The 27,930-nt window shown below is 45.1% G+C and overlaps 1 protein-coding gene across 1 annotated transcript; it reads right to left on the bottom strand.

Annotated features, from left to right (window-relative positions):
• On the bottom strand, nt 1-27,930 carry LOC137331651 (probable G-protein coupled receptor 139). Its single transcript, XM_067995592.1, has 3 exons — nt 27,834-27,930; nt 6,139-6,246; nt 1-902 (listed from the first exon to the last, which is right to left on the bottom strand). The coding sequence occupies exons 1-3, from the start codon at nt 27,928-27,930 to the stop codon at nt 1-3; spliced, it is 1,107 nt and encodes a 368-aa protein (XP_067851693.1).

The following is a 27,930-nucleotide window of genomic DNA, read 5'->3' as shown; positions in this document are numbered from 1 at the left end:
TCATGATTTAATGATTTGAACACTTGCAATGAAGGGATATTTCACCACATTCTTCAACTGCTCTCTGAATTTCGTTTGGGTCACGGCATAAATAAAAGTGTTTGTGCAGCAACTCAGGAGCTGGAGCATGTATCCCAGTTCTAGTATCAACTGAGATAGAAATACAGACTCAAACCCCAAATAAAACATCCGGTTCCATATAGAATGCACTAATAACAATGCCCATAACAGTATGAAATTCCCCGAGATAAGAAACAGTAAAATGATGGATTTCCTTCTGCTCTCCATCTCTGGGTCTCTGGGACTCTCCCCACTGCTGTGACCCCGGAGTCTCCTGCGGGCTCTGCTGGCCACTAAAATGCATCTGACGGTGAAAGCATTGAGCAGCAGAATCAGAACAAATGGGACCCCCGGGGTGAGGATATAATGCAGGAGTTCGATCACTCCCCACACACGTGATTCCACAACACTGATTGTTACCAAACAAAACCAGGGCGTATTGTGAAGTTGATACCAACCCGTGAACATAAAGTACCAGGAAATGTTCTTCAAACAGCTCAGCAAAATCACTGTTCCCAGAACCACAGCCGCCGTTCTCTCGGTGCAATATTTAGTTTTCAGCTTCTCACAACAAATGGCCACAAATCGATCAAAGGTGAAAGTGACGGTGAACCAGACAGAACAGTCTGTGGCTGCAAAAAGCAGGACGGCGTGGATATTACACACAGGGATGGAGTACAGGAAACGAAACTGCCCTCCAAAGGCAATGGGAATCTGTCTGAGTATCAGATCGAAGATAATGACCATTAAATCCCCCGCTGCCATCGCCACCAGGTAGCGAGTGACACATTTGGAGAGACCACACTTTCCCCGAGACAGGGTCACAATCGCCAGTAAGTTAACTGTAAGAAAGGGAAAGAAACAGGGGAATTATACATCAGGCAGGGACACTGTGTAAATATTAGCACAGTCTCTGGAGCCCCTATAAGTATCAATACCGTCTCTGGATATTCTGTACATATTAATTCCGCCTCTGGATCCTCTGTAAATATTAATACTGTGTCTGGATCCCACTGTGAATATTAATACCATCTCTGGATCCCCTGTAAACATTATTACCATCTCTGGATCCCCTGTGAATATTAGTACCATCTCTGGATCCCACTGTGAATATTAGTACCAACTCTGGATCCCCTGTAAATATTATTACCATCTCTGGATTGCCTATAATATTAGTACAGTCTCTGGATCATCTGCAAATATTGGTAAAGCCCCTGGATAACCTATAAATATTAGTACCGTCTCTGGATTCCTCTGTAAATATTATCACAGTCTCTGGTTCACCCTGCGAATATTAGCACCGTCTCTGTATCCCATGTAAATATTAGTAAGGTCTTTGGATCCGTTGTAATATTAGTACTCTCTCTAGATCCCCTGTAAATATCAGTACTGTCTCTTGATCCCATGTAAATATTAGTACCATCTCCAGCTCCACTGTAAATATTTAAACCTCACCTGGATCCCCTCTAAATATTAGTACCTTCTCTACATCCCCTGTAATTATTAATAACGTGTCTACATCCCATATAAATATCAGTGACGTCTCTGAATCTCCTGAAAATATTATTACTATTTCTGGACCCCCTTTAAATAGTAGTACTGTCTCTGGATGCATTGTAAATATTAGGGCCATCACTGGATCCCTCTGTAAATATTGTTCCCGCCAATGGATCCCCCTGTGATTATTGGTACCATTTCTTGATCCTCTGTGAATATTAGTATCTCCTCTGTATTCCCTGTAAATATTAGTACTGTCTCTGGATAGCCTGTAAATATTAGTACTGTTTCTGGAATAGCTGTAAAAATTGTTACCATCTCTGTATCCCTCTGTAAATATTAGTACTATCTCTGCGTCCCCTGTAAATATTAGTACTATCTCTGCATCCCCTGTAAATATTAGTACTATCTCTGCATCCCCTGTAAATATTAGTACTATCTCTGCATCCCCTGTAAATATTAGTACTATCTCTGCATCCCCTGTAAATATTAGTACCAACTCTAGAACCGCTTTAAATATTGGATCCTCAGTATATATTAATACAGTGCCTGAATCTGCTGTAAGTATTATTACTGCATATGGATCCTGCAATGAATATTAGTACCATTTCCGTATCCCGTGTAAGTATTAGTGCCATCTCTGGATCTCCTGTAAATATTAGTACCATCCGTGGGCCCACAGTAAATATAAATACTGTCTCTGGATCCCTGTCAATATTAGTATCGTCTCTGGAACCCGTGTAAATTTTTGTACTGTCCCTGGATCTATTATGAACGTACCATCCCTGGATCATCTGTAAATATTAGTACCGTCTCTCGATCCCCTGTGAATATTAGTACCATCCCTGGAACCCCCTGTACATGTTACTACCATCCCAATTTCCATTGTAAATATTAGTGCCATGTCTGGTCCACCTGTAACTATTAATACCGTCTCTGTATTACCTGTAAATATTCGTACCAACACTGGATCCCCTGTAAATATTACTACCGTCTCTGGCTCCAGATTATAATTAAGTACTGTCCCTTGAAACCCTGTAAATATTATTAACGTGTCTGGCTCCCTCTATGAATATTAGTACCATCTCTGGATCCCGTGTAAGTATTAGCACCGTCTCTGGATCCCCTGTATATATCAGCACTGTTTGTGGACCCACTGTAAATATTAGTACCACATCTGTTATATTAGCACCATCTCTGGACTCCCTGTAAACTTCAGTATCGACTTTTGGTCCTCTATAAGTATAGCACCGTCTCTGGGTCCCCTTTAAATATTATCACCATCTCCGGATCCTACTGTGAATATTAGTAACATTTTTGTTTCATGTTAGTACCATATCTGCATTCCCTGTAAATATTAGTACCGCCTCTGGATCCCCCTGCAAATATTAGTACCGCCTCTGGATCTCCCTCTAAAAATTAGTACCGTCTCTGGATCCCCCTCTAAATGTTAGTACCGTTTCTGGATCCCCCTATAAATATTAGTACCGTCTTTGGGTCGCCTGTAAATATCCGAACCATCCCTGGATCCCTCTCTAAATAACATAACCATCTGCGGAACAAACTGTGAATATTAGTACCGTCTCTGAATCCCCTGTAAATATTAATACCATATCCGGATCCCTTGTAAATATTATAACCGTCCCTATATCAATTTCAAATGTTAGTACCCTCTCTGGATCGTCTGTTAACATTAGTACCCTCTCTGGAATCCTCTGTAAATATTAATACAATTTCTGGTTTCCCTGTATATATTATTACCATCTCTGGACCCCCTGTAAATGTTTCCACCTTTCTCGGTCTCCTGTAAATATTATCACCGTCTCCAGGTCCCACTGTGAATATTAATTGCGTTGCTGGGTCCCATTTAAATATTTGTACAGTCTCTGGGTCCATTGTAAATATTAGTACCGTCTCCGGATCACCTATAAATATTAGTACTGTCTATGGAGCACATGTTAATATTAGTATCATTTCTGGATCCCCTGTAAATATTAATACCATCTATGGATCCATGGTAAACATTACTACCTTCTCTGGATCCCCTGTATATATTAGCACTGTCTTACATACACAGTAAATATTAGTACCCTCCCTGGATTCCCTGTAAATACCAATACATGCTCAACATCTCCTGTAATTATTAGTTCAATCGCTGGATCCCGTGTAAATATTTGTGCCTTCTCTACATCCCCTTTATTTATTTGTACCGTCTCTAGATCCACTATAACTGTTATAACGACCCTGAATCCCCTTTAAATATTAATACCATCTCTGGATCCTCTGTAATATTAGTACCATTCCTGGATCCCATGGAATTATTAGTAGCTTCCCTACATCACCTGTAAATATTAATTATGTCTATACCTCCCCTGTAAATATTAGTACCGAATCGGGATCCCCTGTAAGTATTAGTACATTCTCTAAATTGCCTGTAAATATTATTACCATATCTACATCCCCTGTAAATATTAGTACCGTCCCTGGAATACCTTTAAATATTAGTACCGTCTCTGGCTCTCCTGTAAATATTAGTACCGCCTCTGGATCCCCTGTAATAGTACGAGCGTCTCTTGATCCCCTGTAAATATTAGTACCATCTCCAGATCCCCTGTAAATATTAGTACCATCTCCAGATCCCCTGTAAATATTAGTGCCAGCTGTGGTTCACCTATAAATTTTAGCATCGCCTCTGGATTCCCTGTAAGTATGAGCACGGTCTATGAATCCCCTGTATATAATCGTACAACCTCCGTTTCCCCTCTAATATTGCTACCATTTCTGGATTCCCTATAATTATTCGCATCATTTCTGGATTCCCTGTAAACATTATTACCATCTCTGGATCCCCTTTATATATTAGTACCGCATCGGGATTCCCTGCAAATATTATTACCATCTCCGGATCAGCTGTATAAATTAGTACCGCCTCTGGATTCACTGAAAATATTAGTACCGTCTCTGGACCACCTGTAAATATTAGTACCGTACCTGTATGTCCTGGAAATGTTAGTACCAATTCTAGATGCCCTGTAAATGTAACTACCGTCTCTGCAACCCCAGTATACATTAGTATCATTGCTAGATCCCTCTCCAAATATTACAACCATCTCTGGATTCCCCCTTGGAATATTAATACCATCTTTGGTTCCCCTGTGAATAATAGGACAGTTTCTTAATTACTTGTAAATATTAGTACAATCCCTGGATCCCCTGTAAATACCAATGAATTTTCTACATCTCCTGTAAATATTAATTCCATCGCTGGATCCCGTGTAAATATTTGTACCATCTCTACATTCGCGATATTTATTTGTAACGTCTCTACATCACCTGTAACTATCAGTACAATCTCCAGATCCCTTGTAAATATTCGTACCCTCACTGGATGGCCTGTCAATATTGGAACAATCTCTGGATCCCCTGAAAATATTTGTATCTTCTCTACATCCCCTGTACATATTAATAATGTCTCTGCATCCGCTGTAAATATTTGCACTGTCTCTGTATCCCCTGTCAATATTAGTACCGTCTCTGGATACCCAGTAAATATTAGTACTGTCTCTGGATACCCAGTATGTATTATTTCCATCTCTTTATCCTCTGTTATTATTAGCACCGTTTCTGGATCCCCTGTAAATATTAGCACCGTCTCTGGATCCCATGTATGTTAGCACCATCTCTGGATCCTTTGTAGTTATTAGTAGCGTCTCTGGATCTCTCTATAAATATTAGTACTGTCTCTCGATCCCCTGCAATTGTTCATAGCTTCCCTTTGTAAATATTAGCACCATCTCTGCACCCCCTGTATATTAACACCGCCTCTGGATCCCCTGAACATTCGCACCGTTTCAGTATCCCCTGTATATTAGTACCATCTCTGAATCTGCTGTATATTATCACTGTCTCTGGACCCCTTGTATATTAGTACCATTACTGGATCCCTTGTATATTAGTGCCATGTCTGGACCCCATTCAAATACTGACACACCCCAAGGACCCTGTGAAACATGCATACATTCAGAATCCCTGAAATACAGCCTCACTCTCAGGGATCCATTGTGAATTAAATCTCACACCCAGAAAATCCCCTTAAATATATCTCCCATCCCTGTTCCACCCATCAATATATCTCCCTTCCCGAGTGCCCCCTTTAATTTTTGAGCTGGATATAAAAATTTACCATCAAATCGTACAGCAGCAAATGCAGGGCAGGGGACAAAAATAACAGTGATACAGTGAAACCTGGTTTATAGAATTAATAACTGGATAAAGTGAATTACCTGGAACAACAATGGCAGTGAGTATGGGACAGGGGAAAAAAGAACAGTAATGCAGTGAAACATGGTTCATAGAATTAACAGCTGGATATCGAGACTTACCAGTGACATCGACAGCAGCGAGTGTTGGTCAGTAAATGACTAGAAGAGCAATACAGTAAGACATGGTTTATATAATTAACAGCTGGATATGGAGACTTGTCATCAAATCGAACTGCAGCGAGTGTGGGACAGGGTACTACAAGAACAGTCATAAGTGAATCATTGGTTATAGGATTAATAGCTGGATATCGAGACTTACCAGAGACACCAACAGCAGCGAGGGGAGGATAGTAAATTACTTGTAGACCAAGAATCACATAAAGTGCCCGCTCCTCGAATGCCAGTGAATCATAAAGTAGATACACAACTTGAAAAGTCCATAAAAGTCCATAATGGGCTATTCCAATCTACTGTTCTCAGATTCTGATCCCGTGTATAACATTACAATCTATTGTTCACAGATTCTGATCCCGTGTATAACATTACAATCTATTGTTCTCAGATTCTGTTCCATTGTTTAACATTATAATCTATTATTCTCCCATTCTGATAAATTGTTTAACATTACAATCTACTGCTGTCAGATTCTGATCTATTCTTTCCCTCTCTGTGGAGTCGCTGATCCCTGTTAGTGCCGGAGGTGATGCTCCCACTGACACTATGGGATAACACGTTGAAAGAAGTCGCTTATTAATAGCAGAGAGAAACACTCCAGTGACACAATTAGGGCCCATGGAGACTGATATTAATTACATTCACTGATCAAACAGATTCAGTTAACAACTTTAAACCAAACAGTTTTTATAACATAACATATACTTACCAAATATTACAAGGATAGAAAGCCCAAAGATCAGTATATTATTTTAATGAATATTTGGAAGAACAGAAACTATGAGACACGCAGTCTGACAACACTGATGTGAGGAGAGAGCAGGTTCATTTACATATTGAGCCTCACACAGAGCAGGAAAGGCCCAGGCTCGATCCTCGGCCTGTGCTCTGTTATCTGGCAATGAAACAGGCCAAGGGGAACATTTCGGGATCAGTGAGCATAGTATCATAAGGTTTAGAATAGCTAGGAGGCATTGCTGGACTTGGTTCATGGGCATGAGGTGGGCCAAGTGGAGCAAGTGTCAGTGGGGGAGCATTTAGGGAGCAGCAATCATGGTATCATAAGGTTTAGAATAGCTATGGAAAAGGAAACGGACCACTCTAAAGTAAAAATACTCACCTGGAGGAGAGTTAATTTCGGTGGGATGAGAACAGATCTGGCCCGGGTAAATTGGAATCAAAGATTGGCAGGCAAAACTGTAATTTAACAGTGGGCAGCCTTTAAGTAGGAGGTGGTTCGGGTACAGTCTAGGTACATTCCCATGAGAGGGAAAGGTCGGGCAACTAAAGCCAGAGCTCCCTGGAAAAGGAAATAGAGAGCACGATGAAGCAGAAAAAAAGGGCATATGACAGATGTCAGGTTGATAGTACAAGTGAGATCCAGGCTGAATATTAAAAAAATCAGAGGGGAAGTGAAAAACTAAATAAGTGGGGCAAAGAGAGAGTATGAGAATAGAATGGCGGCCAACATAAAAGGGAATCCAAAAGTCTACTATCGGCATGTAGACAACAAACGGGTAGGAAGAAGAGGGTCGGGATCGAATTGCCATGAAAAAGGAGATCTACTCATGGAGGCAGAGGGCATGGCAGAAGTGCTAAATGAGTACTTTGCATCTGTCTTTACCAAGGAAGAAGATGCTGCCAGAGTCTCAGTAAAGGAAGATGTAGTTGAGATATTGGATGGGCTAAAAATTGATAAAGAGGTACTAGAAAGGCTAGCAGTACTTAAAGTCGATAACTCACCCTGTCTGGATGGGATGCATTCTAGGTTGCTGAGGGAAGTAAGGGTGGAAATTGCAGTGGTACTGGCCATAATCTTGAAAACATCCATACATACGGGCGTGATGCCAAAGGACTGGAGAATCGCAAATGTTACACCATTGTTCAAAAGAAGGTGTAAGGATAATTCCAGCAACTTTCAGCCAGTCAGTTTAACCTTGGTGATGGGGAAATTTTTAGAAATGATAATCTGGGAGAGAATTAGCAGTCACTTGGACTGATTAAGGAAAGCCAACATGGATTTGTAAAAAGCAAAACATGTTTAATCAAATTGGTAGAGTTTTTTGATGAAATAACAGAGAGGGTCGATGCGGGTAATGCAGTTGATGTGGTGTATATGGGCTTTCAAAAGACGTTTCATCAAGTGCCGCATAATAGGCTTGTCGTCAAGATTAACTCCATGGAATAAAAGGGGCATGAGCAGCATGGATACAGAATTGGCTAAGTTGCAAAAAACGGAGAGTAATGGTGAACGACTGTTTTTCCGTGGAGGGAGGTGTACAGTGGTGTTCCCCAGGGGTCGGTGCTGGGACCACTGCATTCCTTGATATATATTAATGACTTGGACTTGGGCGTACAGGGCACAATTTCCAAATTTGTGGAAGAAACAAAAATTGGAATTGTAGTGAACAGTGAGGATGATGGTGATAGACTTCAAGAGGATATAGACAGGCTGGTGGGATGGGCAGACACATGGCAGATGAAATTTAATGCAGAAAAATGCAAGGTGATACATTTCAGTATGAAGAATGAGGAAAGGCAATATAAACTAGAGGGCACAATTCTAAAAGGCGTACAGGAACAGAGAGATCTGGGGGTATATGTGCACAAATCATTGAAGGTGGCAGAGTAGGTTGAGAAAGCATACGGGACCCTGGGCTTTATAAATAGAGGCACAGAGTACAAAAGTAAGGAGGTTATGATGAAACTTTAAAAAAACACTGGTTTGTCCACAACTGGAGTCTTGTGTCCAGTTTTGGGCACCACACTTTAGGAAAGATCTGAAGCCGTGGAGAGGGTGCAGAACAGGTTTACTAAAATGATTCTAGGGATGAGGGACTTTAGTTACGTGGATAGATTGGAGAAGCTGTGGTTGCTCTCCTTAGAACAGAAACGGTTGCGAGGCAATTTGATAGAGGTATTGAAAATCATGAAGGGTCTAGACATAGTAGATAGAGAGAAACTGTTCCCATTGACGGACGTGTCAAGAACCAGGGGACATAGCTTTAAGGAGATTGGCAAAGGAATCAAAGATGACATGAGGAAAAACTTTTTTACACAGCGAGTGTTTAGGATCACGAATGCACTGCCCGAGGGGGTGGTGGAGGCAGATTCAATCATGGCCTTCAAAAGGGAACTGGATAAGTACTTGAAGGGAACAAATAAATACAGGGCTACGGGGATAGGACGGGGGAGTGGGACGAGCTGGATTGCACTTGCAGAGAACCAGCACGGACTCGATGGGCCGAACGGACTTTTTCTGTATTGTTACCCTTTCTATGATTCTATGATTTGATCTTTCCCAGGGTGGGAATGCGCCCCACTCTGAACTGGAAAGACGCAGTCAGTCTCCAGCCTTATGCTAAGTAAACTTATTCTCAGGTTCATGGGTTCGAACCCCAAGTTGGGTGGTTTATATTTTAATTTTTAGACTGTTTTCACAGGTGATGAATTCCCCAGGCAGGGAGTTCAAGGAGTATTTGATGCAAATGTGATTCAAAGACAGTATCATAAATGTCCTCCTTGACTCTGGACCTTGATCGCTCTCCAACCGCTCGCTGCGACAGGTTGAACTCGACTTTATTTCACCCGCTGCTCGGGGTCAGTGCGGATCAGAGTGAGCTCGGGCCCGTCTCCCCCTTCACAACCCATCAGAGGGAGCTCGGGCCCGTCTCTCCCTTCACAACCCATCAGAGGGAGCTCGGGCCCGTCTCTCCCTTCACAACACATCAGAGGGAGCTCGGGCCCGTCTCCCCCTTCACAACCCATCAGAGGGAGCTCGGGCCCGTCTCTCCCTTCACAACCCATCAGAGGGAGCTCGGGCCCGTCTCTCCCTTCACAACCCATCAGAGGGAGCTCGGGCCCACCTCTCCCTTCACAACCCATCAGTGGGAGCTCGGGCCCGTCTCCCCCTTCACAACCCATCAGAGTGAGCTCGGGCCCGTCTCCCCCTTCACAACCCATCAGAGTGAGCTCGGGCCCGTCTCTCCCTTCACAACCCATCAGAGGGAGCTCGGGCCGTCTCTCCCTTCACAACCCATCAGAGAGAGCTCGGGCCCGTCTCTCCCTTCACAACCCATCAGAGGGAGCTCGGGCCCGTCTCCCCCTTCACAACCCATCAGAGGGAGCTCGGGCCCGTCTCTCCCTTCACAACCCATCAGAGGGAGCTCGGGCCCACCTCTCCCTTCACAACCCATCAGAGGGAGCTCGGGCCCGTTTCTCCCTTCACAACCCATCAGAGGGAGCTCGGGCCCGTCTCTCCCTTCACAACCCATCAGAGGGAGCTCGGGCCCGTTTCTCCCTTCACAACCCATCAGAGGGAGCTCGGGCCCGTCTCTCCCTTCACAGCCCATCAGAGGGAGCTCGGGCCCGTCTCTCCCTTCACAACCCATCAGAGGGAGCTCGGGCCCGTCTCTCCCTTCACAGCCCATCAGAGGGAGCTCGGGCCCGTCTCTCCGTTCACAACCCATCAGAGGGAGGTCGGGCCCGTCTCTCCCTTCACAACCCATCAGAGGGAGCTCGGGCCCGTCTCTCCCTTCACAACCCATCAGAGGGAGCTCAGGCCCACCTCTCCCTTCACAACCCATCAGAGGGAGCTCAGGCCCACCTCTCCCTTCACAACCCATCAGAGGGAGCTCGGGCCCGTCTCTCCCTTCACAACCCATCAGAGGGAGCTCGGGCCCGTCTCTCCCTTCACAGCCCATCAGAGGGAGCTCGGGCCCGTCTCTCCCTTCACAACCCATCAGAGGGAGCTCGGGCCCATCTCTCCCTTCACAGCCCATCAGAGGGAGCTCGGGCCCGTCTCTCCCTTCACAACCCATCAGAGGGAGCTCGGGCCCACCTCCCCCTTCACAACCCATCAGAGGGAGCTCGGGCCCGTCTCTCCCTTCACAACCCATCAGAGGGAGCTCGGGCCCGTCTCTCCCTTCACAGCCCATCAGAGGGAGCTCGGGCCCGTCTCTCCCTTCACAACCCATCAGAGGGAGCTCGGGCCCATCTCTCCCTTCACAACCCATCAGAGGGAGCTCGGGCCCGTCTCCCCCTTCACAACCCATCAGAGGGAGCTCGGGCCCACCTCTCCCTTCACAACCCATCAGAGGGAGCTCGGGCCCGTCTCTCCGTTCACAACCCATCAGAGGGAGCTCGGGCCGTCTCCCCCTTCACAACCCATCAGAGGGAGCTCGGGCCCGTCTCCCCCTTCACAACCCATCAGAGGGAGCTCGGGCCCGTCTCTCCCTTCACAACCCATCAGAGGGAGCTCGGGCCCGTCTCTCCCTTCACAACCCATCAGAGGGAGCTCGGGCCCGTCTCTCCCTTCACAACCCATCAGAGGGAGCTCGGGCCCGTCTCTCCCTTCACAACCCAGCAGAGGGAGCTCGGGCCCGTCTCTCCCTTCACAACCCATCAGAGGGAGCTCGGGCCCGTCTCTCCCTTCACAACACATCAGAGGGAGCTCGGGCCCGTCTCTCCCTTCACAACCCATCAGAGGGAGCTCGGGCCGTCTCTCCCTTCACAACCCATCAGAGGGAGCTCGGGCCCGTCTCTCCCTTCACAACACATCAGAGGGAGCTCGGGCCGTCTCTCCCTTCACAACCCATCAGAGGGAGCTCGGGCCCATCTCTCCCTTCACAGCCCATCAGAGGGAGCTCGGGCCCACCTCTCCCTTCACAACCCATCAGAGGGAGCTCGGGCCCGTCTCTCCCTTCACAACCCATCAGAGGGAGCTCGGGCCCGTCTCTCCGTTCACAACCCATCAGAGGGAGCTCGGGCCGTCTCCCCCTTCACAACCCATCAGAGGGAGCTCGGGCCCGTCTCCCCCTTCACAACCCATCAGAGGGAGCTCGGGCCCGTCTCTCCCTTCACAACCCATCAGAGGGAGCTCGGGCCCGTCTCCCCCTTCACAACCCATCAGAGGGAGCTCGGGCCGTCTCTCCCTTCACAACCCATCAGAGGGAGCTCGGGCCCGTCTCTCCCTTCACAACCCATCAGAGGGAGCTCGGGCCCGTCTCTCCCTTCACAACCCATCAGAGGGAGCTCGGGCCCGTCTCTCCCTTCACAACCCATCAGAGGGAGCTCGGGCCCGTCTCTCCCTTCACAACCCATCAGAGGGAGCTCGGGCCCGTCTCCCCCTTCACAACACATCAGAGGGAGCTCGGGCCCGTCTCTCCCTTCACAACCCATCAGAGGGAGCTCGGGCCCGTCTCTCCCTTCACAACCCATCAGAGGGAGCTCGGGCCCGTCTCTCCCTTCACAACCCATCAGAGGGAGCTCGGGCCCGTCTCTCCCTTCACAACCCATCAGAGGGAGCTCGGGCCCGTCTCTCCCTTCACAACCCATCAGAGGGAGCTCGGGCCCGTCTCCCCCTTCACAACCCATCAGAGGGAGCTCGGGCCCGTCTCTCCCTTCACAACCCATCAGAGGGAGCTCGGGCCCACCTCTCCCTTCACAACCCATCAGAGGGAGCTCGGGCCCGTCTCCCCCTTCATAACCCATCAGAGGGAGGTCGGGCCCGTCTCTCCCTTCACAGCCCATCAGAGGGAGCTCGGGCCCGTCTCTCCCTTCACAGCCCATCAGAGGGAGCTCGGGCCCGTCTCTCCCTTCACAGCCCATCAGAGGGAGCTCGGGCCCGTCTCTCCCTTCACAGCCCATCAGAGGGAGCTCGGGCCCGTCTCTCCCTTCACAACCCATCAGAGGGAGCTCGGGCCCGTCTCTTCCTTCACAACCCATCACTGCCGAGAAAACAAAGAAGAATTCTACGCACAAATTGTGTTCCGTGACTTTTTATAAACACTTCAGTGTATTTCACCCCATATCCAAGGCTGTGATTTCTCGGATACTGAGTGACACAGATTGTAATGTGTGTCAGTAAACATACCCAGATACTGAGTGACACAGGTTGTCATGTGTGTCAGTAAACATACCCAGATACTGAGTCACGCAGATTGTAATGTGTGTCAGTAAACATACCCAGATACTGAGTGAAACAGATTGTAATGTGTTTCACTAAACAAACCCAGATTCTGATTGACAGAGATAGTAATGTGTTTCTCTGAACATCCCCACATACTGAGTAACACAGATTGTAATGTGTGTCAGTAAACATCCCCACATACTGAGTGACACAGATTGTAATGTGTGTCAGTAAACATACCCGGATACTGAGTAACACAGATTGTAATGTGTTTCAGAAAACATACCCAGATTCTGAGTGACACAGATTGTAATGTGTGTCAGTAAACATCCCCACATACTGAGTGACGCAGATTGTAATGTGTGTCAGTAAACATACCCGGATACTGAGTAACACAGATTGTAATGTGTTTCAGTAAACATACCCGGATACTGAGTGACACAGATTGTAATGTGTTTCAGTAAACATACCCGGATACTGAGTGACACAGGTTGTAATGAGTGTCAGTAAACATACCCAGATACTGAGTGAAACAGATTGTAATGTGTTTCACTAAACAAACCCAGATTCTGATTGACAGAGATAGTAATGTGTTTCTCTGAACATCCCCACATACTGAGTAACACAGATTGTAATGTGTGTCAGTAAACATCCCCACATACTGAGTGACACAGATTGTAATGTGTGTCAGTAAACATACCCGGATACTGAGTAACACAGATTGTAATGTGTTTCAGAAAACATACCCAGATTCTGAGTGACACAGATTGTAATGTGTGTCAGTAAACATCCCCACATACTGAGTGACGCAGATTGTAATGTGTGTCAGTAAACATACCCGGATACTGAGTAACACAGATTGTAATGTGTTTCAGTAAACATACCCGGATACTGAGTGACACAGATTGTATCAAGTGTTTCAGTAAACATACCCACATACTGAGTGACACAGGTTGTAATGTGTTTCAGTAAACATACCCGGATACTGAGTGACACAGGTTGTAATGTGTTTCAGTAAACATACCCGGACACTGAGTGACACAGATTGTAATGTGTTTCAGTAAACATACCCGGATACTGAGTGACACAGGTTGTCATGAGTGTCAGTAAACATACCCGGATACTGAGTGACACAGATTGTAATGTGTTTCAGTAAACATACCCGGATACTGAGTGACACAGGTTGTAATGAGTGTCAGTAAACATACCCGGATACTGAGTGACACAGGTTGTAATGTGCGTCAGTAAACATACCCGGATACTGAGTGACACAGATTGTAATGTGTGTCAGTATGCATACACAGATACTGAGTTACTCAGATTGTAATGTGTGTCAGTAAACATACCCGGATACTGAGTGACACAGATTGTAATGTGTGTCAGTAAACATACCCGGATACTGAGTGACACAGATTGTAATGTGTGTCAGTATGCATACACAGGTACTGAGTGACTCAGATTCTAATGTGCATCAGTAAACATACCCGGATACTGAGTGACTCAGATTGTAATGTGTGTCAGTAAACATACCTGGATACTGAGTGACACAGATTGTAATGTGTTTCTCTCAATATCCCCACATATTGTCAACAATTTTACAACAACAAGTTATAGTCCAACAATTTTATTTGAAATTCACAAGCTTTCGGAGGCTTCCTCCTTCCTCAGGTGAATGTTGTGGAAAATACCCACATACTGAGTGTACCCACATACTGAGTGACACAGGTTGTAATGTGTGTCAGTAAACATACCCGGATACTGAGTGACACAGGTTGTAATGTGTGTCAGTAAACATACCCGGATACTGAGTGACACAGATTGTAATGTGTGTCAGTATGCATACACAGGTACTGAGTGACTCAGATTGTAATGTGTGTCAGTAAACAAAGCGGTATACTGAGTGATACACGGTGTCATGTGTGTCCGTAAGCATACCTGGATACTGAGTGATACAGGTTGTAATGTGCGTCAGTAAACATACCCGGACTCTGATTGACATTGGTTGTAATGTGTTTCAGTAAACTTTCCCACATACGGAGTGAAACAGATTGCAGACAGAGGTGGAAAGACAAAAAGACGGATGAAATCAGGAGGGAGAAAGAGAGAGAGAGAGAGAGGGGCACAGGGAGGCAGATGTAAAAAAGGCAGAATCATAGAAAGTTACCGCAGAGAAGGAGGCCATTCGGCCTGTCGTGTCCGTGCCGGCCGAAAAACAGCAGTCCAGTTTAATCCCACTTTCCAGCACTTGGTCCATAGCCCTGTAGGCTACAGAACTTCGAGCGCACACCCAAGTACTTTTTTAATGACGTGAGGGTTTCTGCCTCTGCCACCCTTTCAGGCAGTGATTTCCAGACCCCCACCACCCTCTGGGTGAAAAAAATTCTCCTCAGCTCCCCTCTAATCCCCTTACAATCACTTTAAATCTATGCCCCATGTTCACTGGCACCTCTGCTAAGCGAAATAGGTCATCTCTCTTCACTTTATCTAGTCCTGTTATAATTTTACATACCTTAACATCACCCCTCAACCTCCTTTGTTCCAAAGAAAACAACCCCATCCTATCCAATTTTTTCTCATAACTAAAATTCTCTAGCCCTGGCAGCATCCTCGTAAATCTCCTCTGTACCCTCTCTAGTGCAATCACGTTTTTCCTGTAATGTGGTGACCAGAAGTGTACGCAGTACTCAAGCTGTGGCCTAACCAGTATTTTATACAGTTCTGTCATAACCTCCCTGCTCTTATATTGTATGCCTCGGCTAGTAAGGAAGGTATCCCTTATGCCTTTTTAACCACTTTATCTACCAGTCCTGCTACCTTCATGGATCTGTGGACGTGCACTCCAAGGTCGCTTTTGATCCTCTACACCTCGAATTATCCTCCCATTTACTGTGTACTGCTTTGTCTTATTTGCCCTCTCCAAATGCATTAACTCACACTTCCTTGGATTGAATTCCATTTTCTCTGCCCACCTGTCCGGTCCATTGATATCTTCCTGCAGTCTGCAGCTTTACTCTTCACTATCAACTACACAGCCAATTTTTGTATCATCTGCAAACTTCTTGATCAAGCCTTCTCAAACTTCTCATTCAAGTCCAAATCATTAAAATATACCACAAAAAGCAAGGGACCTTGTATCACAGGGAACAGCCTTCCAGTCACAAAAACACTTGTCAACCATTACACTTTGCTTCCTGCCACTGGGACAATTTTGGATCCAATTAGCCGCTTTCCCTTTCATCCCACAGGCTTTTACTTTTTTGACCAGTCTGCCATGTGGGACCTTGTCAAAAGCCTTGGTAAATCCATGTACACTACCTCAAATGTGTTACCCTCATGGCCCCTTCTTATTACCTGCTCAAACAAATCAATCAAATTAGTCAGACATGACCTTCTCTTAACAAATCCATGCTGACTATCCTTGATTAACTCGTTCCTTTTTAAATGACGATTTATGCTGTCCTTCAGAATCGATTCCAATAATTTGCCCACCATCGAGGTTAGACTGACTGGAATATAATTACTCGGTCTATCACTTTCTCCCTTTTTAAACAACGGTACGATGTTAGCAGTCCTCCAATCCTCCGGCACCATGCCTGTGTCCATGGGAGATTGGAATATGATTTTAGAGCCTCTGTTATTTTCTCCCTTGCTTCTCTTAGCAGCTGGGGATATATTTCCTCTGTGTCTGGCGATTTATCGACTTTCATAGATGCTAAACATCTTTACCTCATTCAATATTTCATAATCCTCCTCCTTAACTACATTCTCTGCATCGTCCCTCTCTTTTCTGAAGAAAGACGCAATGTATTCATTAAATAACATACACACATCTTCAGACTCCACACATAGGTTAACTGTACTTTCTTTAGTTATCTTTTTACTCTTTATGTATTTTCAAACATTTTTGGGTATTCCTTAATTTTAGTTGCAGGATTTCTTAATGCCCCCCCCAACTTTGCTTTCCTAATTTCCTTTTTAATATCACCCCTGCACGTTCTATACTTGTCTTGGCTTTCTGCAGTATTGAGATCTCGCTGTCTGACATAAGATTCACTTTTTGACTTATCTTATCCTGTATGCTTCTTGTCATTCACGGGGCTTTAGATTTGGCAGTCCCGCCCTTTTTCTTTGTGGGAACATGTTTCCTCTCAACCCCTTGAATCTCCCTCTTGAATGCCTCCCACTGCTCTGACACTGATTTACCTTCAAGTAGCTGTTTCTGTCCACTTTTGCTAAATCACTTCTCAGCTTAGTAAAATTGGCCTTTCCCCAAATTTAGAACAGTAATCCTGTTCTATTTCTGTCCTTTTCCATAACTATACTAAATCTAACTGAATTATGATCACTACCAGCAAAATGCTCTCCCACTGATACTCCTTCCACGTGCCCAGCTTCATTCCCCAAAACTAAGTCCAGAACTGCCCCTACTTGTTGGGCTTGCTTCGTACTGGCTAAAAAAGTTTTCCTGAATGCACTTTAAGAATTCTGTGCTCTCTATACCTTTTGCACCGATTCGATCCCAGTTAATATTAGGGTAGTTGACATCCCCTACTATTATTGCTCTATTGTTTTAGCACTTCTCAGAAATTTGCTTACATATTTGCTCTGCTATCTCCCTCTGAATGTTTGGTGGTCTATAGTACACTTCCAGCAGTGTGGCTGCCCCTTTTTTGTTCTCCAGCTCAACCCATGTGGCCTAATTTGATGATCCTTTTAACATATAATTCCTCCTCACAGCCATAATTGTTTTTTTGTCACCAATATTGCAACTCCCCCTATTTCTTTATCTCCCTCTCCATCTCGTCTGAAAACTCTGTAACCAGGAAGGTTGAGCTGCTATTCCTGCCCCTGTTTAAGCCATGCTTCTGCACTAGCTAAGATATCGTACTTCCACGTATCTATCTGTGCCTTTAGCTCATCTGCCTTATATTCACTATAATCCTTGCATTGAGGTATATACCATTAAGCATGGCCAAATACTTTTGTTGTCTAGTATCTAACCTTTGTTTCCTCTGCCTTTAAAACTAATTTTCTGCCTTCCATTTCCAGCTCTGCTTCTCGCCCTTCTGAATCTATGCTCAGGTTCCCATCCCCCTGCCAAGCACATTTGAACCCTCCCCAACATCACGAGCAAACCACACCACAAGGATATTGGTCCCGGCCCTGTTGAGGTGCAACCTGTCCGACTTGTACAGGTCTCACCTCCCCCTGAAGTGAACCCAATGCCCCAGGAATCTAAAGCCCCCCCTCCTTCCCCATCTCTCCAGCCACGCGTTCATCTGCTTTATCCTCCTATTTCTACAACCGATAGTGCATGGCACTGGGAGTAATCAAGAGATTACTTCCTTTGAGGTCCTGCTTATTAATCTCTTTCCTAACTCCTTAAAATCTGTCTACAGGACCTCATCCCCCTTTCTATCTATGTCATTGGTACCAATATGGGCCATGACCTCTGGCTGTTCACCCTCCCCCTTCAGAATGTACTGCATCTGCTCGATAACATCTTTGACCCTGGCACAAGGGAGGCAATATACCATCCCGGAATCATGTCTGCAGCCGCAGAAACGCCTATCTGTCCCACTAACTATAGAATCCCCTATCACTATCGCTCTCCTGACCATGCTCATCCTCCCCTTACAGCTGAGCCACCCATGGTGCTGTGGACTTGGATCTGGCTGCACTCCCCAGAGGAACCCTCTCCCCCACCAGTATTTACATTTGAATACTGGCTAGAGAGTGAGATGCCCTCAGTGGAGATCTGCTCTACCTGCCTCGTCCTCCTTCTCTGTCAGGCGGTCACCTAGTCCCTCTCTGCCTGCACTCTCTTAAACTGTGGGGTAACCACCTTCTGAAACGTGCTATCCATGAAACTTTCAGCCTTGCGGCTGCACTGCAGTGACACCAGCCGCTGCTCAAGCTCCGAAAACCGGAGCTCAAGCTCCTGCAGTTGATGACACTTCCTGCACTCCAGGAGAGGGAAAGTGTCCTGGAGTTCCCACATGGCACAGGCCGTGCATTCAACTGGTCTGAGGTGCCCTGTATGACTCGATTTATTATATTATTAACTAAACTTAAAAAAACGAAAAAACTTTAAAAAAAACTCACCAGAAAAAAATACTCACCAGCTACTCACCAATCAGCTCCTTCCCTTGTGCTGAATTCACTTCAGGTGTTTTTTTTTTACCTCTCTTCCCGCCGGTGCTCCGCTCTCCGTCCCTTCTCTTGTATTATCCATGATCCGGCGCTCCGCTCTCTCGCTCCTCCTTTTATCGCTGATCCCGCGTTCCGCTCTCTCTCTCCTCTCTCGCTCCTCCTTTTATCGCTGAACACGCGCTCATCTCCCTCTCCTCTCTCGCTCCTCTTATCGCTGATCCCGCCTTCCGCTTTCTCTCTCCTCTCTCGCTCCTCCTTTTATCTCTGATCCCGTGCTCCGTTCTCTCTGCCTGCAGAGAAGGCAGAGAGAGAAGACAGGCAGCGACATAGAAACAGAGAGAGGGAGATGAGTAGAAAAAAAGCCAAGAGTAACAGATAGAAAAGGTTGAGACATAAACAGCGGCAGAGAGATGGAAATTAAATAGAAGTAGAAATAACAAGATAGAAAAACAAACAGAAAATAAAAAAAAGGATCAACGATATTACACAGAGAACAAACACAATAAAAGATGGACAACCATATATATTGACAGAAGGGTAGAAACAGGAATGAGAATAGAACACAGAAAGCATGCAATAACCAAACAAACTGTGTAATCAGCCTGGAGTGTGTGAGAGTGCTGACGAGCAGAACAGCAGCAGATGAAGCAGGCCAGACAGTTCATGTTTGTTCCGGGGTAATGCTCTTGTTTATATAATGTTGAGAGTTCTAAAGGTGATGCCTCGAGGCTGCAAAATAAAGTCACCCAGTCTTGTTCAACTGACCCTGACCATTACTTATTGCAGGAGTTTCCCCAGAGCATTTTTGTAGTAAAAATTCACCTGATAAACGAAAGCCTGATATTAAATCGGCTCCAGTATGTCTGAACAAAAAGGATTCTTAAAAAGTGAAAGGACTGTTAAAAGGAGTGTTAAGGACACATTGTAAAAGATCACACAACAGAGGATGGATCGCCAGAGCATCAAGAACGATTCCAGAAGGGCTAGAGGTCGTTTGAACACCTGCCTGCTTAATGTGGTTACCTTGTGGCCGCTAAGACAAAACAAGTGAAGTGTCAATCAATCGTGGGTTGTATTTGTAGCAACCTGTTGTGGAAAAGCCACCGCCCCAGAGGTGTGGTTCTGTGTTAAAAAGGTCTTTGAAAGCTGGCAGAAGTTGAGTGGGAAGAGACACAGATCCACCAGGACTGCTCCAATCTCGCCCTTCGCTTCCTGGCAGCGCCACCACACTTCAATCTTCAAGGCTGCTCCCTGCCTCCCAGTTTGATGCCTCCATGCAGGTTTAGAGACTGCCTGTGAATCAGATGAACTGGTTGCAAGAGAAAGCCATGCGACCCTACAACGGTATCCATCAAAATACCTGGAATCTTTCCGGCAATCTTGAGCCAACTATAAGGATATGACTTTCCTTATGGGGTTAGTCTAAGATAAACATTTGATTTCCAAACTGTTATGCATTTTGAGAATTCAGAATGTGTTGTTTTGCTGTTGTTAAAGCAATTCTAAATCGGGCACCAACCCAATATTTTGTTTAAAATCTAATGTCAATTTTCTAGTGTATTAATAATAAATGATTGTTTTTTTTTTATAAAACCCTGGTTTGTGCCTGAAGTTTCTTTAGAAAAAAGACTCCATAAAATTAAATCTTGTGGAGATAAAAAGACATTGCCCCAAATTAAAATGTAAAATCACTTTGCACCTTTTTGCTCCAACATCTGTACCATGTGTAACTTTCCCAGAGACCTGTTGGATTCTATAATAAATCACAATGTACTCTTACCCCTTCTGCAGTGTTACTAAACTGGACAGGGTCCCGCAGCTCTCTTCTGCAATGCTACTGTTACAAATACTGTTATTGCATCAGATTAAATTGAAATATCAATAATGGAGAACGCAAACCTAGATCCGAACTACTTTAACGTTGAGTTCAATTTTACTTTGATTTATTTACTAGAAGCTGGAATTGCATTCTCTACACAAAATGGCTAATTTGACCTTCCCTCCGAATGTCTGGTCTCTCCATCTCTGTAAGCATTATGTCGAAATAACCAAATGTTAATCGATTTTATTTGCAGAAGTTCACGTTTTAGTGTTTAATTCACTCACTGCACCACTGTCTTTGTCTTAAACACCAGATAGTGCCATTCTCACTCAGTTTGTATCTTTAATTATAGTGCAACAGTGATTCAACAGGAACAGCAAATGAACCCTCTCCGTGGCTCTCACCATAACAAGTTTTGACTGGAATGTGTGTTTTGTTCATGACGAAGATGAAACAATTTTGCACGGTTATAATCACCACACTTTAATAGAATAGTAACGGTTGAAACATAAGATATGTTGTCTCCAAACCAGCTATGATTTTTACACAAAGCCTTTGATTCTTCATTAAATTTCGTTAAACTGACACCTTCATCCTTACTTTGCCTACCCCGGCAGAATCCTAACGACCTAATCTAAAACAAGTGTAGCCTCTATTAAAATAATACATTCTCATAATACATTAATACTGACTTTTGTATTCTTATTCTTTTTTTTACTATATTATACACATGGATATAGAGATTTAAATATAAACTAAATCTGCTCAGGAAGGAGAGAGTGTAAACATGGAGAAACGGTCTGAAATTTGGGAACGACATAAAATTAAAGACATAAATCACCAAAGGAAGGAAAAAATTGAAATTACAAACAGAGAATGGCCTGTAACTGTTCACGAACACTTCAGCAGTGAGACTGGGAATAAGCTGCGAAGAGGGCCTTAAACTGATCACAGGCACGTCAGGAGAGAGACTGGGAATAACCTGCAGAGAGGGAATGAAATTAGGAATGAACAGAGATTAAACATGGAAATCACCTCAGGAAGAAGAGAGCGAATAAATTAGTGGAAGGATCTGATGCCAAGAATCAGCAAAGATTTCAATCTAAAAATGACTTCTGGCAGAGACACAAGGAAAAACACAGAGATAGGATCCGGAAGTAGGAATACAGATTTAGCAGCAAAATCATGATAGCAGGGAGAGAGGGAAAACATGAAGATAGGGGCAAATATTGGGAAGAAACAAGGACCTAAATATAAAAATCACCTCAGGGAGCAGATGTGGAATAAAAATGTGTAGGGGACTTGCGAAAAATAGAGAATTAACCGTAAATATCACCCCGGAAGGGGGGAATTAAACACATAATAATCGCTGGACAAAAGATGAGCAAGGTCCAGCTAGTCCGATACAAAGATAATGAAGTTGGTGATTAATCATAGCACTCGATCACCATCAATGGGCTAGATTGTGACACATTGTGATCGTGTAAAAGGGGTGAGAATGAATTGACAGTCCCTTTTACATCTCTCCAATTTTTATTTCATTCAGATGTAAAACCTGCTGCGGATTCCCTGTCACCCGTTTTACACGACCGCACAAAGTCCCAATCTACCCCAATGAGTCGACAACAGACCCAGATATGAGCTATGGAAAGCTTTGTGAACCATAGGGCATAAATTGATTTCCGGCCGCAGTGTAAAACGTTCGGTAACGAATCAGCAGCCCCTTCTACAATCCGCCCGATTTCCTTTAACATTGAAATCAATTGTTTGGAAAATCGGACCAACAATAAAACGGGCTGCTGGTGCTCTATCGCTCATTTTACACTGTCGCTCATTTTGCGCTTTCGCTCATTTTGCACTACTGCCGGAGACCAATTTCAGCCCCAGTTTTTTTTCAGAGAGCATTGAATTTTGTAAGTCATCTGGGGAAGTAGTGTGCGATGGGATACTCTGCGATTGTGTGTACAGTCTGCCAGAGAACAGTTTGTGATGGAAAGATTTCATTCTGCAAGTGCTGTTGATGTCAGGGCTGATTCCACGAATGGGCGCTCCCAGCGATGAGCGCCACTCTCGGGGAGAGCCGAGCTATCAAACACAAGGCCGCAGCGCTTTATTTTCTACCCACTAATTTAAACCGACTGGAGTCAGACGCAACCCGTCTGTGGGCCCGAGATTTCCCCATCCCGCCACTCCACCAGTTGTGTCAGACCTTTAGTTTCTAAAGAAGCAGATTCTAAACGTGCAAAGACAGAAAACCCTGGTGAAAGCAACTCAGAAACAAGGAGGGTAAAATTCAACTTCGACCAGGGCACAACACAGACGGTAATGGATGGGCCGCCCATTATACATCCCACTCAATTCTCCTTTCCATTGAAGTCATGGGGTGCAAAACGAGCGGCCGATGCACTGCGGCCTATAATTCCGCCCCGCCGAAGTTACATTTCATCCCTGATAATCCACAGGGTGCAGCCACCAGCCTCCGACCTGATCCGGGGCACTCAGCCGATTGACTCCAGACTGAAATCATTGAACACCTGTCAAGCAGCCCATATCTTTCCACATCTCGGATAGTCGAACACTTAATTCCTGCACCAAAACATTGTTTAAGCCTGGTCAACTTGAGTATAAGGAATATAACATTTTAATTTATGACTGTTATCAATCTAACGCAAACTATCTTCCCGTCAGCCATTCTGTGTCAGGTTCAATACCGGAACAGCAATGAGACTTGGACATGAGATAAAGGATCAGCCATGATCATATTGAATGGCGGAGCAGGCTCGAAGGGACGAATGTCCTACTCCTGCTCCTATTTTCTATGTTTATGTTTTCTAAGGAATTCAGGAGAAACTTCTTTATCGAGAGAGTGGTTAGAATGTGCAATGTGCTCCCACAAGGAGTAGTTGAGGCGACTAGCATAGATGCATTCAAGAGGAAGTTAGATAAGCACACGAGGGAGAAAGGAATAGGAGGATATTCTGATACGGTGAGGTGAAGTAGGGAGGGAGGAGCGTAAAAACTGGCTGGACCTGTTGGGCCGAATGGCCTGCTTCTCTGCCGCAGCTTCTACGAGATAGAATGTTGATGTGCTCGCAGGGCCTGCTTCTGCTCTCATCTCACTTGTACTTGCCATGCCTACTGGGTTCAGTCCATAACCACAAACTGGAATGAAACAACCTCATTAACCACGTCATCAGAAACACTGAAATCAGCAACCATTTCTTGCATGTCATTGGTACTGGGAATGGGCTCGGTTGCGCTGAAGGTCAGCGTGAGACAGACCAAATTGTAACAATGAAGTTGTGAAAGCCCTGAGATATGATGTTGTTAAAGGCATCACACAATTAATCTATGGAAGCCGTAATAGCTGCCATTCAGAAGTAACGAACGCCCTGAGAATCTCCACCAGATTCCTTGCTGCTGCTGGAATCACCTGGACTGTCACATTGTCCAGAGTGATCTGCCTGGCCTCACATACCTCATGCGTTGTCTTACAAATGCGGCTCTTGAACTTCTCCAACTAATCGGCCATCTCCAGAATGTGGGAGATGAATGTCTCCACGGCCTGCACATTAGGTCTGTGCGACCAAGTCTTAATTCTCTTGAAGACTGGGACCCTCAGCCAAGGACAGTTGTTTCTCGGCCTCCCCAGGGGAGAAATATAGAACTATTTCCAGCTACTCCTGCTCGCTGGTGCTTGGTGCTTCACCCCGTGATATATCCTTAGCCGCACTTTATACATCCTCTCGAAAGGGTTCATCTGGGTTGGTGATGGACACGGTGCAGCAATAGATGCTTTGCAGTTATCAAGCTCACTACCATATCCTTACTTCTTTAAATGGTGGGAGACCTTACAATTAACAACAACTTGCATACATAGCGCCTTTAACTAAAGAAAACACCCCAAGGTGCTTCACAGGAGCGTTATCAGATAAAATTTGGTACCGATCCACAAAATGAGATATTAGGGCAGGTGACCTAAAACTTGGTCAAAAAAAGTTACGTTTTAAGGGGCGTCTTAACGGATGAGTGAGAGGTAGAGAGGCTGAGAGATTTAGAGAGTGAATTCCAGAGCTTCGGGCCTAGGTATTTGAAGGAACTGCCGCGATTGGTGGAGCGATTAAAATCGGGGATGCGCAAAAGGCAGTAATTGAAGGTATGCAGAGAGGGTTATCGGGCTGGAGGAGGTTACAGAGATAGAGGGGGATTTGAACGAAAGAATGTTAATTTTAAATCGAGCCGTTGTCGGAACGGGAGCTAATGTATGTCAACAAGCATAGGGGTGAAGGGTGAACGGGCCTTGGTGTGAGTTTGGATATGGACAGCAGGGTTTTGGATGAGCTCAAGTTTATGGAGGGTGGGATACCGGAGGTCGGCCAGGAGAGCATTGGAATAGTCAAGTCTAGAGGTAACAAAAGCATCGATGAGGGTTTCAACGGGAGATGGGCAGGGTGTAGACGGGCGATGTTACAGAGGTGGAAATAGACCGACTTGGTGAGGAGAGACTATGTGGTCAAAAGCTCAGCACAGAGTCAAATAGGACTCCGACATTGTGAAAAGTTTGGTTCAGCTTGAGACAGTGGCTCAGCAGGTGGATCGAGTCGGTGGCTATGGAATGGAGTTTGTGGTGGGGCCAAAGACAATGGTTTCGGTCTTCCCAATATTTAATTGGAGGAAAATTCATTACTGAATTTCGGACAAGCAGCGTGACAAATCGAAGGCAGTGGAAGGATCGAGAGAGGTAGGTAGGTGAGGTAGAGCTGGGTATGGTTAGAGTACATGTGTGTATCTGATGCTGCATGTAGCGGAGAAATCGGAGGGTGTCAAGGATAGATCCTTGCGGGCTGTTGACCTTCTTCCTCCGAAGTTTCACCACCACATGCTTCGAGTAAGTACAAGACACTTGATGGTGGAATATACAGAACAGACTGTAATCCTTTACAGTGCAGGTGGTCAATTTATACCGTATACAGGAATAGCTCCGGATCCCTCTCTCTTTCGAGCTCTCCCAACTAACTCTGGAACTATCCACCCTTCTTATACACTTCAGTTTTCTGACTTCAAAGGTATACCTCACAGATAAGACTTCATGACTGATCTGTTCTTGGATTCTTTCAAGAACAACTTATTAAATAAACAGTCTTAGTTGAGTACATTCCATAAACAAGACTTCCTGACAAACTGTCCTCGGAACCTTTCAAGAACAGTTTATTGACAGCTTATTTACCTAAACCACCACTCTATACCATGGTTAATTGATCCCTCTACCTATGTTTATTACACTAATCACTAAGTTGTACAATAATCACTCATGGTCGATGCAATCCCAAACACTATCTCTTTGCAACACCCCTTTGTAGATTGTTATCAGACACTTGAAGAAGTCCATCGCCTCTTCTCCCAATTCCCTTCTAGTTTCCTGTTTATCTTATAAAGCCTGTTGCTTTCATAACCATTTGTAGTTATACAGGTTATTTCGATTATTAACCATTAACTCTCCAACATTTCCAACATATTCACCACTTTTTATTTCTTCTTATGCATCATATAGTGATGATGTGGAGATGCCGGTGATGGACTGGGGTTGACAATTGTAAACAATTTTACAACACCAAGTTATAGTCCAGCAATTTTATTTTAAATTCACAAGCTTTCGGAGACTTCCTCCTTCCTCAGGTAAATGTTTCAGGAGCTCCTTGAAGCCTACGCATTTATACATATAGAACAATACTTGGTGTTTACAGACTGCCCCTGCAACTGCCCGTTGCCAAGGCAATCACCGTGTTCAGACAGAGAGGTGTCACCTGCAGAACCCCCGAATACACATTCAACAAAAAAACAAACAGGGAAAAAAAACAGAGAGAGGCAGAAACATCCGGAAGGCAGAGAGAGCCAGCAAATGACCCATTATATTAAAAACAGATAACATTTGTTCGCTGGTGGGGTAACGTGTAGCGTGACATGAACCCAAGATCCCGGTTGAGGCCGTCCTCATGGGTGCGGAACTTGGCTATCAATTTCTGCTCGACGATTTTGCGTTGTCGTGTGTCTCGAAGGCCGCCTTGGAGTACGCTTACCCGAAGGTCGGTGGATGAATGTCCATGACTGCTGAAGTGTTCCCCGACTGGGAGGGAACCCTCCTGTTTGGCGATTGTTGCGCGGTGTCCGTTCATCCGTTGTCACAGCGTCTGCATGGTCTCGCCAATGTACCATGCTCTGGGGCATCCTTTCCTGCAACGTATGAGGTAGACAACGTTTGCCGAGTCACAGGAGTATGAACCATGCACCTGGTGGGTGGTGTCCTCTCGTGTGATGGTGGTATCTGTGTCGATGATCTGGCATGTCTTGCAGAGGTTACCGTGGCAGGGTTGTGTGGCGTCGTGGACGCTGTTCTCTTGAAAGCTAGGTAATTTGCTGCGAACGATGGTCTGTTTGAGGTTGGGTGGCTGTTTAAAGGCGAGTAGTGGAGGTGTGGGGATGGCCACAGCGAGGTGTTTGTCCTCATTGATGACATGTTGAAGGCTGCGGAGAACATGGCGTAGTTTCTCCTATAGTGAGGTGGACTGTGTATGATGAGATGGACTGTGTATGGTGAGGTGGACTGTGTGTACATTACAGGCTTCAGTTGATCTTCTGACAGTTGGGTCAATGACATTATCTTCTTCGCCCAACTGCAAAGTGTTAACATGATGATCAGTAACAGAATCTGAGAGGTCACAATGCAAACTATGGGGTGCAATGCAATATTCGAAATTTCCAGTGGCTGATGGTGACCACGCTAGTTACTGCTCCCACTTAGAAACGACTCCCACCCTTGTAATATCTCCCACCCTAGTAACAGCTCCCACCCTAGCAAAGACTCCCAGCCTAGTAACAATGCGACCCAGTAAAGGCTCCCACCCTCTTAACGGCTCCCACCCTAGTAACGACTCCCACCATGAGTGCTTAAACTCACGCTCTGTTCTCGTTTGGATCACCTTTATCTGATCCATATCGTCTTCAGTTCCCAAATCTAACCTCCAATCACTATATTTCAACTTGTTCAGTTCCAT

Source organism: Heptranchias perlo, chromosome 2, assembly GCF_035084215.1.
Source record: "Heptranchias perlo isolate sHepPer1 chromosome 2, sHepPer1.hap1, whole genome shotgun sequence".
NCBI lineage: Eukaryota > Metazoa > Chordata > Chondrichthyes > Hexanchiformes > Hexanchidae > Heptranchias > Heptranchias perlo.
Note: the sequence above shows the minus strand (reverse complement) of the source record. Positions and strands in the feature narration are given on the sequence as shown.